Source organism: Nyctibius grandis, chromosome 8, assembly GCF_013368605.1.
Source record: "Nyctibius grandis isolate bNycGra1 chromosome 8, bNycGra1.pri, whole genome shotgun sequence".
Classification (NCBI taxonomy): Eukaryota; Metazoa; Chordata; class Aves; order Nyctibiiformes; family Nyctibiidae; genus Nyctibius; species Nyctibius grandis.
The window spans coordinates 36,311,191-36,324,120 of record NC_090665.1 but is presented as its reverse complement, the minus strand read 5'-3'; the positions used below and the strand labels follow the sequence as shown (position 1 = coordinate 36,324,120).

General features: G+C 37.7%; 1 protein-coding gene across 1 annotated transcript in view; it reads right to left on the bottom strand.

Annotated features, from left to right (window-relative positions):
- Nucleotides 1–718: 718 nt before the first annotated feature.
- LOC137666750 (vitellogenin-1-like) overlaps nt 719–12,930 on the bottom strand; it is a 43,107-nt gene continuing 30,895 nt past the window's right edge. Inside the window, 11 exon segments of the mRNA XM_068406955.1 lie at nt 719–837; nt 3,786–3,947; nt 5,148–5,307; nt 5,413–5,507; nt 6,115–6,212; nt 6,638–6,824; nt 7,543–7,678; nt 8,881–9,019; nt 9,545–9,687; nt 10,729–10,935; nt 11,982–12,176. Of these exon segments, the coding sequence (XP_068263056.1) occupies nt 719–837; nt 3,786–3,947; nt 5,148–5,307; nt 5,413–5,507; nt 6,115–6,212; nt 6,638–6,824; nt 7,543–7,678; nt 8,881–9,019; nt 9,545–9,687; nt 10,729–10,935; nt 11,982–12,176 (1,641 nt within the window).

Sequence of the window (12,930 nt, the reverse complement as noted above, 5' to 3'; positions counted from 1 at the left end):
TTGAAGGCATCATTTTCGTAGATATACAATAGGAGATGGTAAACCAAAAAAAAAAAGTTCCTTTCATGCTTTTAGCTCATGAAGCAACAGCACATCCATTGAAAAGTAAATGAAAATGGGGACTGTGTCACACACTATAGCTCTCTGGAAATCTACAGTGGGAGTCTAGCAGTCCAATTCGTTCGTTTGTAGAATGTACTAAGGCTAATGGTCTTGCTGGGAGTGAAACGTGTTTTTTTTGCAGAACGGTTCCAAGAACAGACTTTGCTCTTTACCAGAAAACATAAAAGAAAACAAATGCTTACTGTGTCTTTAGTATGCTAAATATGAAATGCTTTGCACAATGGAATGTTAGCAGTAGCCGTAATCATGTTTTCCTTTCATCACCTAGTGAACATAATCTTGAGAGGACTGCTGTAATTATATTTCAGATAAAAGGAAGCAGAATTTCTGGATAATATTATAGTTGGTCTGATTGTTTTTATGATAGGGAAAAATAAAGAGAGAGACCGCATGAATACTTATTTAATGAACAATATATTTATTAAGCAGTGCAGACTGTACATAATGCATTTGACTTTGGATGAAATGCAGTAGGCTTATTTACTTCAAGCACATTTCTTAATATTTTACTACAGCTATTACGTTCCCTTCTTATCTGTCCAGCTATTCAGTCAGTTGTATAGTATGTCTATAGCACAACACTAAAACATGTAGCTTAACTGCAGTTGCCAGTGCAGGTACAATCAATGTCAGCATCCACAGACTCCACAACATCCTCAGATGCAGATTTCTTATCGCTGCTTCTCTGCCATTCCAGCAGGCTTACAGTGGTATCTGTCAGAAGAGTGAAGCCGTTGTTAACTAACATCAAGCAAATTAACACGTTTCAAGGAAATACTGTTTTGATGGCTGCCAACTCCCTCATCAAGTAAAGAACGAAATCCTGCCCCCACAACTGACACCTGACTCATTGACTTGGAGCAGGATTTTCATCCATGATATAATTACTATAATACTTCCCTAAAAACAGACTGAATAACATTTCACGAAGCACAAAGACAACAGGCAGGAGGCTGTAAAAGTGCTGGCGGTAGCCACCATTGGTGTAAGACCACCACATACCAATACACATCAGCAATCTCTTTTTGTGTTAGTGCTGCATATCACTGCGTATTTCATCTGTTTGTCGAAGATCATTCTGAAGGATAAGCCCTTTGGAGAATTTTCAGAGGTTCATAAACTTCTAATTAAAGTTTCCCATATATTGTGAAATCTGGCAGAGCATTGTCAGTTGCAGTATTAACCTTACCACCCTGCTTTATCAACAGCAGCTTGAATAAGCCATATCCCTTAATGCTGAAATAATCTAAATGGAATAATGATATTCATCCTCCCAATAAATATTCTTAGCTGGTTGGAATTTTGTCATTGCATCTGGAAGAATATTAGGACATCCCTTTAGATTAAGTTTGTGTAATGAGAATGGGTAAAGCTTTCATAATTTTACCTCCATTTGTTTTATCCCTTAGTTGGACAATACATTTATAACATGCCATCTCTCATCACAGGGATATTTGGAGACCGCTGTATGGGTTCAGGTTGTATCAGTCACTTATCTCCTGAAATACTAATGCTCTCCTTGGCTAAATTACTGTCCATCATGAAGCACAGATTTTGCATAATAAAGTGGATAATATTTCCCAGAAAGGTGCTGGAGATGCTTTTTAAAAATATATAATATTTTCAAGCTGTGAAATGAGAAATGCTATAAAAAGTCTGTGTTCTGTTTTTTTACATACATTAATTCTTGTTATGTGTCTTACTCTTGGGCACACTGTGGGTCTGATCACATTCATGTCCATGTAGGAAATAGTTTCCTGGGCAAACTGCATCATGGCTGAGTAACCACAATCCCTGTGGGTACGGCTTGTGGAATGTAAACCAATATGTGGACTTGGAGTGAGGTCTGCCCCAGTCAAGATCCTAAGGCTGCAGTCGTCTCACTGATTTAAGGACAACAGGGGAAATTCTGCATCTTTGTACTTCATTTTATCCTTGCTCCACTGGTGACAGTGATGGGGTCCCTCTCTTTTGAAACAGCAGATTGTTCTCATATAAAGAGCTGAGAAAAGATCTTTGTCCAGTGTATGCAAATACATGTTCTCAGCTTGAGAAAGATGAGGATATTGTTTCTGCTGCTTCTCCAAGTCATCGAACAAAAAAGAAAAAGAACAGTTTTTAAGGGCTTGCCTTGTATTCCTATTGATCCTTAGCCTTATGAAAAGCAATCACCTTGCTAAAAAAATCACAAATGGCATCTTTTTCCTTTGTTCTCCCCCTCCTCCTCCTTTTCCCCCTCCTCCTTATCCTCAGGATAAATAAATAAAAAAAAGCCCTTGATTGGGAGTGCTGCTAGCAGACTTCCCAGTCTCTGGTTCAGTAAATGAACCAGAGAAGCCCGCAGTTGCTGTAAAAGCAGCACTGTCTGCGACAACTAACATATCTTTTTTTCTGATTTTCCTCTTTTCTCCCACGTTTTTGTGAGAGAATGAGACAGCTTTATTATAGCCTAATGTTCTGAGGCAGTGAGTGGCTGGGGTGATGACATTTCAGAGATACAGACTTGGACACACAAAAGAAATCTGTGAAACATGGTTATGACAAGATTTGGGAAGGTTTTTTGTTGAGGGTGGATCCTTTCATAAAAGGATGCATCTATTGGCATCTCAGGGAGCTGTCAGAAAACTATTAGCACTCTCTCTGTGCTACTTTTTGAATAGGCTGTTATAGATGGTTCACTATTATAGAAAGATACTCATTGCTTTTATGGGCTGATTCAGCACATTGCCAATATTAATAACATGAGCAAAGTGCAAAGTTCTACACAGATGTCGTTTAAAATCAGACATAAAATACTCTGTTCCTCTCCAGTATTACTCAACACAGGGGTCCATTGGCTTCAGTGAAACTGCACTGGATTATCCCAGCTAACAAAGGATTTGGCCAACAATGATTAACACAGAGGAAAGATCACTTCAGTAGATACTCCCTAATGGTAGGTTTCCCTGTAAGGTATCTATGTATTGTGTAATTCATTAAAAGATTTAGGAAGGAATGCACCAGAAATATCTGTAGGTTCCACACTGGATTCTCCTCTCATGCTTATATAACTGCAGTGTGAACCTGTGTTAGATAGTCCATCACATCCACGACGAACTGGTATAAATGAAAGGAGAAAAAGGCCCAGTATTTTTAAAAATCTGGGGCACGAGTGCGTGTGTATAAAATAGCTTCAAAACCAAACCATTTGTTTGGAACAATCTAGAGAACATTTCAGCAATGTGTTTTTTGCTGATGTACAGTGGCATAGTATGGCAGTCTAATCACAGCAGTCATGTCACACTACTTGACTGACTTTCAATTGCCTTGCTTGCCCTGGTCTACACAAAATTGCAGGCTGTAATGTGCATAAAAGGACTCAGTGTTGTTTATCTCAACTTTACGGAGATTCTGAAAATGTGAAAAAATTTTTATCGATCACTGCTGCCCCTTTTACCACCTCAAATATTTTTCTCAGATGATGCTACCTGCCATCATCTAAACTAGCTTTTAGCTGGCCAGTACTGTCAGTGGTTATGGAAATACTAATGGGATTAAAACCAGCAGCTCAGAGAGGAGCCGAAGTAGTACAGGTCTGTGCGTGGCTGTGCTGTGTTTTGTTCTTTCGAGTGCTCTGACAGAGCTCCTACAGTACGTGACACACAGAGAGAAAAATATCATACCTTTTGGGAAACAGTGGAAGCCAACCTTAACTGAAGTTTTTGCGATTGGAGTACAGTCTTTCATACATTTCAGTACTGGGTCAACAGAGTAGCACGTAGATTCCTCTCCATCAATAGTAGGATTTTGATCCAGCTTCACATAACTGCGCTGCAGCTTGCACCCTAAGAGGAAAAGGAAAGGTAGTTAAAATTGTAGAAATAAATCCCAATCGATCCTTGCAATAATAAAGGTCCGTATTTTCTCTTCATCTTTTATTAAAACACAGGTGCCTGACAAACCATTTTCACAGCAGCGAGGTTATCAAGATAGGATGATAATAAGTTGGGGTATAGAGGAAAGCGTCTGAAAGGGGAGCTATTTTTAAAATCTAATTGCACAATATAACCCAAATGGAATCATGTATACCCACCTTTTTAGAACTACATAATACACAGAAAATAACCTCTCATGTCTGAAAGCTATTAAGAATAGATACTGCAAGCACAATGGCTACTTCATTGCATTAGGAAAAATGTCAACTGTGGTGAATGGATAAAAAAAAAAGGCAGCATTTATATAATAACATCAAGGATAATTTTTGTATTGGATGATTTTTATAATGCTGCAATTATCTTACTAGAAAGGTATAATGTAACTTAACAGGATCCCAGCTATGATTCTGTTTCCTGACACACAGATAAGTACAATTCTGCTGCCACTGAAGTCAAGGAGAAAACAACCATTAACTTCAATAAAGTTATCTCAGGTCCAAGGTAAATGGAGACCTACAGAACAAAACTGTACTGATGTTATGGGAGACCATCATTATTTTTCCAGCTACACGTGAAAGGAAGCTCTTTTACTTTAAGATATTTTTTTTTTTAAATATTTCCCTGACATTGCATCCTCAAATGGTGCAGAACGAAAATGAAATTTTTTGCACTCTGAAAATTTACATAAACTTAACATCTGACACTGCATTCATAGCCTGCAACTTGTTTGATTCAATTAAGTCTGCAGACAACAGCTGAAACTGCTTTGATTCAGTGGTAAAAATCACACTTACTTCAGCGGGAGCAAGATTAGGCCTGATTTTGCCTCTCTGAGAAAAAAGCTACTCAGTGTTAAGAAATTGTAGTAGAATCAATTATTTAACATTGAACTGCACGAGAAAGATTTTTGCTGTAGTATATATTCTCTATATTCACAGGCAGTGTTTTAAACAGTCAGTGGTTAACGATGTTAAAATGGATATATATTGCTACTGTCTTTTCTACTTAAAAGATATCTGCTGCTTTTAAAAAAATGTTTTTCTAGCTATTGGCAGAGGAAAAGTGAAATCGTATTCTCCACAAGTATAAACTGTTTTCAGATCTACTCACCACCAGAGCAGGTTTCTTCTAGCAGTACCCATGAATGAACAAAAGCAGAACAGCCGTGTGCCAGCTTATGATTTGGCATTAGGAGTTCATTGTGCTTTTCTCTGTCATTATTTCCACAAATTCCACAGGTCTTTCCTCTCATCCATGAAGCAACGGTAACCTATAAAATAGCACATCTTTATAGCGAATACTGAAGTGTTGGTCTGTTACACTGCCAAGGTACTAAACAGAAAGAAAGTAGTAACCTTGAAAGTAAGCCTGATACCTTAAGGATCACACCATCAAAAGTCACATTCTTCAGTCCGTGTATTGGAGCTTCCACGATAACTGTTGTTCCATTTTTATAAATTTTAACATTGTCTGTAAAACGATAGTGAATCGTAAGGTGACCTGCTTAATTTCAAATTAATCGAGAAACTGAGTAGCACAAAATACACCATAATGCATTTTCCTTCATAATGATCATTTTGCTGCTACAGTTGGATTGTTTTGTTTTTTTTTTTTTTGTGGAGCAAGCAAAAAATAGAAGAAATTGTCTCTTTATTTGTCAAAATATGCTACTGCTGTTCCCTATAGTTGGAACTGACTTTTGTATCCAGTCTGCTAAGTCTTGAAATAATAATGACTTCGGTGGTGCTCCAGCTAAATATCTGAACCAAATCATCTAACTGTATCTATAACAAGCACTTTTTTTCTAAACAATCACCAACCTGGACATACCATATGTATATAAGAAAGGGCTTTATTTACCCGTCAGTTATGCTGGGGGAAAGTAAGAGTGTATATAGTATAGGAAACAGGAATGTTAGTCAATACAAATCTTAAGAAAGTAAAGTCTCTAGTTTTTCTTTGAATTAATCCTGCTTGTGTTTTCTTTACATTGAGATTTTTCTGTGGCATTTATAAAAACATGTTGAAGATACTTAGTTTCCAGGTCAGTCCTGGAAAATTGGGTATCACAGCTTACCTTTTTCATACTCAGAATCTCTACTGTGTGATAGAACTGGTTCTTCATTGCATGCCACAAGGAGAGCTGAATTTGCGGCAGGACAGATTGTGATATTCCTTCAGAAAAACAAAAAAAAAAGAAGAAACTAGTGGTTAATTTAAAATGTGAAAAGTAGAGATATTTGTCACCAAAGCTAGCAGAGAACCAATTTGAATATCTGAATTTTGGATGAATGAATGAGCTATTTTCTTTCCAAAGTGCAAAATTCATTGGGATGTTGGGTTTTGAGATTCAGTCTTTGAAGATTCAAAGACAGCATGGGGAATTAATGAGCAGGTTATCAGATAATGGTGTCTGTGAAACTGAAGACAAGAGTAACTAAACCAAAGAGTCTCAGATGAGGATTCCTTCTGGAAATCCCATCTTTCCCCAAATATCTGGTTGCAAACCAGTTTCACCTAGGAGCTAGACATCTCCCATCCCCTGAACTCCCTGAAACTTTATACCTAATTTCTGAGCCCTCAAGAAAAACCGCACTTACACTGAGGTTATATTTATGTGAACCTCTCTTGAGAAAGACTGAGGATCAGCATTTCTTGTAGTAATGATGAATTTTGGGTGTTCAGTACAGTCTTGGGCCACTATCAGGTTGCAGCTTTTATTGAAAGAATATGTATGGCTCATGTGATCAAATGTTTTGAAATCTGCCTTGCTGACTTCACATGTGGCTGCAAAACAAAACCAGAAAAGAAATGGCAGATGTGACAATGGATGTGTGCTGCTGCAAAGTATCAAAGGCCACCTCTGTGAGATTGAACTACCCAGCAAACAGGAAAGAAACTTCAGCGTCTCCTTGGCAGAAGCTTTCAATGCTGCCAGAGTCTGTAAGGACAGGATAGCACTACAGAATAACTACCAGATATAAATTACACTAGTATTGATTTTGATTACATGCTAAACACAAAACTCAAGCTAACAGAGACTAAAATGTACCAAATTATTGAGAAACTAAAAATAATAACCATGATAAAAAGTAGTTCACATTTCCCACAGAAGTGCTAGGCACCAACCAGCTAAGACTCACATGACTCCTTTTTGAAGAAAAAAAACAGGGCAGAAAAGACATGATCTGTCTTGTACCCATCATCTGATACCTCTCAATGCAGACTTGGCACCTTCTTAGAAGGGGCAAAAGACAACCTCTAGGACTTGCAGACAGGAGTGATTCCTGAACTCTGAATATTTACACCAGTTTGAAGACTCTTCATTCACCTACCAACAAACATGCTTCTAAGTAAGTGAAGGAATGAGCTGTTGAGAAAGAAGGGTTAGAGAAACTATGCTTCCCTATACGACCACTACAAGGAAAGGCAAGGCCCAGTCATGGCAGAGGATGAATCTACAAACATTGCTTATTCATGAGACTAGCATATAAGTAATATTTACATTGATCTTCTTGTGCTATTTGCGAAGCTATTTCAGGAAATAAATTCCAGGCAGTGATATCTCGAGTCTCGTAAGTTGGAGATGGGCCTAAGGGCATAGTGAATGGCATTCGGAGTGCCTGATAGTAAAGTGTTACCTGAAAAAGCAGAAATGAAAATACATTAAGATAAATTGAACTATATTGCACAAGATACGACTGCAAACAAAAAAAGACTCTTATCTTGAAAAAAAATCTTGAAGATGCATTTATACAATTGCAGTTGTGTTAGTCTCTCCAGGATGCACCCAAACCTTAAGCTTTTGCGAGAAATCATTGTCTTCTCTTGTAGTCACACTTCTTGACTTTTTGAGAAATTGTTAAGGACATTGGAAAGTAACTGACATAGATGAAATTTAAGTGATAACTAAGTGACTTCTTAAAAAGTAAGGTAATAAGGTAAGTAACTGAGTAAGTCGATGGATGTGTCTGGAAAAGTGAACACTATCCATTACAGGCTGAAAACTGGCATGATGAGCACTGGGGTAAGATCCCTCACTGTAGCTACAAATTACATTTACCAAGAGAATCAAATTAATGCCTAGTGTGCCTACTTCTTCATTATCATATATTAAAGAACCTGCAATAGTGAAGCACCATGGAAGGTTAAAGACACACTAATTTCTCTGTGTATGAATAGCTAGCTGTTATTAATTTGCCAGAGATCCATAGGGGAATTTTTTCAAAGTGGTGCATAGGGATTTTGTGGACAAGGACCAATTAATCAGTGGGATTCTGCAGATCCAGCCAGTGCAAGCTGCTCTGAGAGTGTAACTAACTGCTCCAGTTTGGTTAAGGCAGAGTTGTATTTGTGGCTGTCATAACTTGCTCGGACCTGTCTCATCAAGCATGGTTACTGCAGATGTGGGACCTGAGTCCCAACACCGATAGATGCCATATGTGGTTGCAACGGAGTGCAAGGTGTTCTCAAGGTCTCCATTATCTGCTCTGAGACCCCTATACATCCCACAGAACTAGTCACACTGGGTAAAATGAATAAAGGTGTGAGTGCAGAGCAGTCATACTTGAGACAATCTGGGCCTAACTGCTGTTCTCAGCACGGAAATAAAGTATTTGACTACAGAGTCTGGTTTTTCAACTTATTGCTATGTTGCACCAAAGCAGCACAAAATCAAGAGTTCTCTTCTATGTATCTCAAGACCCATGTAACATATTCAGGTATATAGAAGCTTCTCTAAAAGGGAATATTTTGCTTTTTTTTCTTTACATTACGTATTAAAATGTTAGTAGTTGAAAATCCATTCAAGGTAAGGAAAAGGAAAATAAAAATTGACACGTACCCCAGGAGCTTTAAATACAGCATCAATTGTTCGTGGAGATGTTGCAGCTGCCCTTACTATAAATTCACGAGATGGATTTCTCTGATGTGCTTCTGAGAAGCCCAACATGAGTGCTGCACCAGGAACATATTGCATGAATCTAGAAACAAACAGGATGTGACAAACTCAGGTACATGAGCAAAAGCAGACATGGGAGAATGAGGACTACTAGCAGTTCTGAAAAATCAGGGAAAGAATGGAAGAATTGAAAAGTCAAAGAAATAATACTTTGGGTCACATTAAATGGTTGATTTTATCCAGAGGAAACACATTGGTTTTATTTTGCTCATTTTAACTGGGCATTTTTTGAGACTGAATAGAAGAACATTTCAAAACAAAAAGGCATTTTTAACTGAAGTATCAAATCATTTAGTTTGGAAAATGAAATGAAGCATGTAAAGTTTTTAAATAATTGGGGCATATCTTTTAATATGAAACATGTGGAGAAAGTAGAACACATTCACAAAATACTTTTGTGCCACTGAAGTTGTGTTTTCCACCCAAAAAAAAAAAAAACCGAAACATGTTTGGGTTGAAAAATTTCATCGAATTATTTCAGTGGTTTTATAAAGCCAATAGCATAAGAAAAGCAAAATAACAACTTAGGAAAGAGCAAATTACATACACTGTGCCTGTCTTTTTTATCCAGGAAGGAAGGTTTCCCCATTGCACCTTCAGCTGCACAGCTGGCTTCCTCGCCAGTTGGCCTGTGGTAACCATGGCTGCTATCCTGTAGTCCCGGCACTCCTTGCCCCATCTCAGTCTGGCCTTTACAAACAGGGAAACAGTCACTCAAATTTCAGAAAAGAATCACAGAACCACCCTTGACCATTTTAAAATGCAAGTTTTTCTGCTTTCCCAAAACTTCACATTGATCCTTAGTGTTTCTTTTGCTCTAGATAGGCTTACGCAGAAATTTTGACTACATCTGAAAAATATGAGGCATAGGAGAAAAAAGTTTGATAGGTTGTGCAGAACTACATGTACTTGTTCCTGTCTCAAAGCAGCCCCTGAAACATCAGGTTTGTCATAATTTCCTGAGATTTCCTTAGACTTGGTAACTTCATAATCAATATTTATTTTTTTCTAGAAGACTGCACTAGAATTTCTATTAGCCTTCCCCAATACCTCTTGATTTGAACCCCACCCCACTTTTTCAATACAGAAATATCATGCTGAATTTGTTAATTGCAGCTGCGAAAAGCAGAGGTTTGTAAATTGCTATGCAAAGACCTCTTGTATTAAAAGGTACATGGGAAGCACAGCACAGCAAGATGTGAAAAAAGAAAAGGAAAGACCTGTTCCTTCATTTATGATGATCTATCAGGCGTCAACCTATTACTCAACTTTACTTTTTCCATCTTTTCATATAAATCCTAAGAAATACAACATTTCAAATGCATTTGAATTATGAGTCTTCTGAAATATTAATTATATAGAGAAAACCAGCCAGATTCCCAGACAAACAAACTCATAGTAGGGCAAATAACAAGTAGGTAGTAATGAAGCAGTCAATTTTTCCAACATTTTTTATACTTCTGTTGGTCATATTTTGATGTGTCTTGAAAGTCAATATCTTTTTTTTTTTCCAGATTTTGAAGTGGTTGATTGCTTGTTATTTTTTATTTTTAATTCAAAAGAATGGTGAAAAATAGGAACATTTGCTGAAATTTTGCAAACTTTGTGAAACTTTTCAAAATCTGTATATTTTCGCTGTTTGGTTCTCCTAATCAGCAGGTGCTCTGTGCTTATTTAAAAAACTCTGGGCTTTTTAGATGTCTCTCTGGGCGAAGCTGCCTGTGTGCTTACCTGTGCTTTTAGAGGCAGTATTACAGCATCAGCACACGCTTTCCAATTGGTTTCAGCCAGCTGAACCACAACCAGTTGCACATCAACTTTGGCAGCATCAGAACGAACATATGTTGTAGCTTGATAACCTTGATTTCTGTTGTCACTCCTTACTGCCTGTGCCACAATTGTAATGCCAGGTGGAATTACGTCTCCCAGGAAGTTGCGCTGAAAAACAACCCCCGACCATCTGTGCTTAACTATATCTCTGGATTCACTGAAGAGCCTACAGTCCAGTTTATGTGCACTGATAGCAAGAAGCAGCCATCATCGGTTTAGTTTGCAGTATGTATTTCTATATCCCCAATATTTAAGAATAAATTTGGTTGGAATCTTGAATATTTCATTAACACCAGGAATTTTCAAAGATGCAAACGTTTTGATGTGGATCCAAGACTCTTCCAAACTATCTGCACTTAGTAAGATTTTGTGCATTATTTTAATATTTCAAATAGCTTCCTACAATACATACTAGATATCTTCATAGCAGTATACACATTCGTGACATATTTTACTATACTACCGCTCCCTCAAGCCAACTAATTATTTTGAAATCCTTAGTAGCCGAGTTCCCATAGACATTGCCTGCATTTGCAGCGCCATTTGCTCTATTATTATGTAGATACCTTTATTTAGTACAATTATAGAATAGTAGGTGTGTAATAAAGATAAAGATGATCTATGCTTAATGGGACTTTACATTTACCAATCAGTAATAACCATGGAGAGTCTGATTTTTGTTACATTCTACATGCACTCATGACCTCAGGTCTACATCTAAAAATAATTAGGCGGACTTAAATTTAAAAATAATCTTTAAATAAAACCTATTTATTTCCTCCCCATTTTTATCTTAATGCAAATTATTTTGCATTTTGGGCTTTCATAGGAAAAAGAAAATTCTTTCCCCTTTAACTTAAAACACCATTCCCTTCAATTTTTATAATTTCCAAATCCAGGCTTTCAGATACTGCAAATACCTTTAGAATGAAGGAAAATATACCCAAGAAACCAGCAAACAAAACCCCGAAGCCAAGGAAATTTGGAAAAAATATTTTCATCTCAATGGACTTTGACTTTCCATTCACGAACTTGACTCGCAGCATACTTCCTGAGCCTAACCCTGAGCTGGTTCGAGTGCCACCACATCTACAGTTCCCGCTCAGCAGCCAGCAAAGGCCGGCTGCTCGTTTGTACCCCATAGATAGCAGCACCTTGCGCATCAGGCTGGAACCACGGCCATGGTGAATGCTGACAACTCTGCTCACGTGGCTCCTCCTTGAGCTGTGGCCAGTGTTTTGTCTGTGGTGGTGGCTGCTCCTGCCACTGCTGCCACTGCTGCTGTTGTTGCTGCTTCCTGACTCAGAGGAAGATGATGATGAGCTGCTTGATACCTTCCGATCTGGATGCTATGAAACAAAAATAGGTTAAAAAGCTATGGCGTGGCCTCTACTTTTACAGTGTAGACATCAAAATCAGAACGATCAGCCTCCCTCTTGAGGTAACAGACAGCCTTAGACATATTTAGAGTGTTATTTTTATTATCATAGGCAGACATGAAATATGGGAATGTGCCTCGGATCCACCTGGACCTCTCTGCTGATAAGAAGGCCACATAGGCAGTGATCACAAATGGTGATATCACATTGTCCAGGTTTAGTGTTAGGGAAAATAAAAACTGACACTTAATAAGTGGTCAAACATATACATATTTTTTAGAAATACAAAAGAGATTACAATTTAATTAAAAACACTGTAATTTATCTTCCTCTTTCATAAGCAGGATATATAATAACTTTACAGGTAACACCTACAAAAGCCACTATATTATCATCCTAATATATACTTAAAATACTTCTGTGTCATAATGCATACTGAACCTGGTTGCAGATATGGTCCACATACATGATGATTTTACCATGATTGCCTAAAAACTGTGGACACAGGTATTCCTATTGGAAGATCCTGCTGTTTTAGAATACCCTGATGGTCTTTGTTAAGTTAGCTTTGGCTGCATTGTACAGCATCTAGCCCAAATGTGGCTGGACCAAAATATGAGGATTGCAAGTGCTGCAACAAGAGAAGGACGTAGTGTAATAGCCGGTATTTTAGTAATAAATATGCTTAATTTGGCCATCGTCAATGTTGATATTGGACAGTATG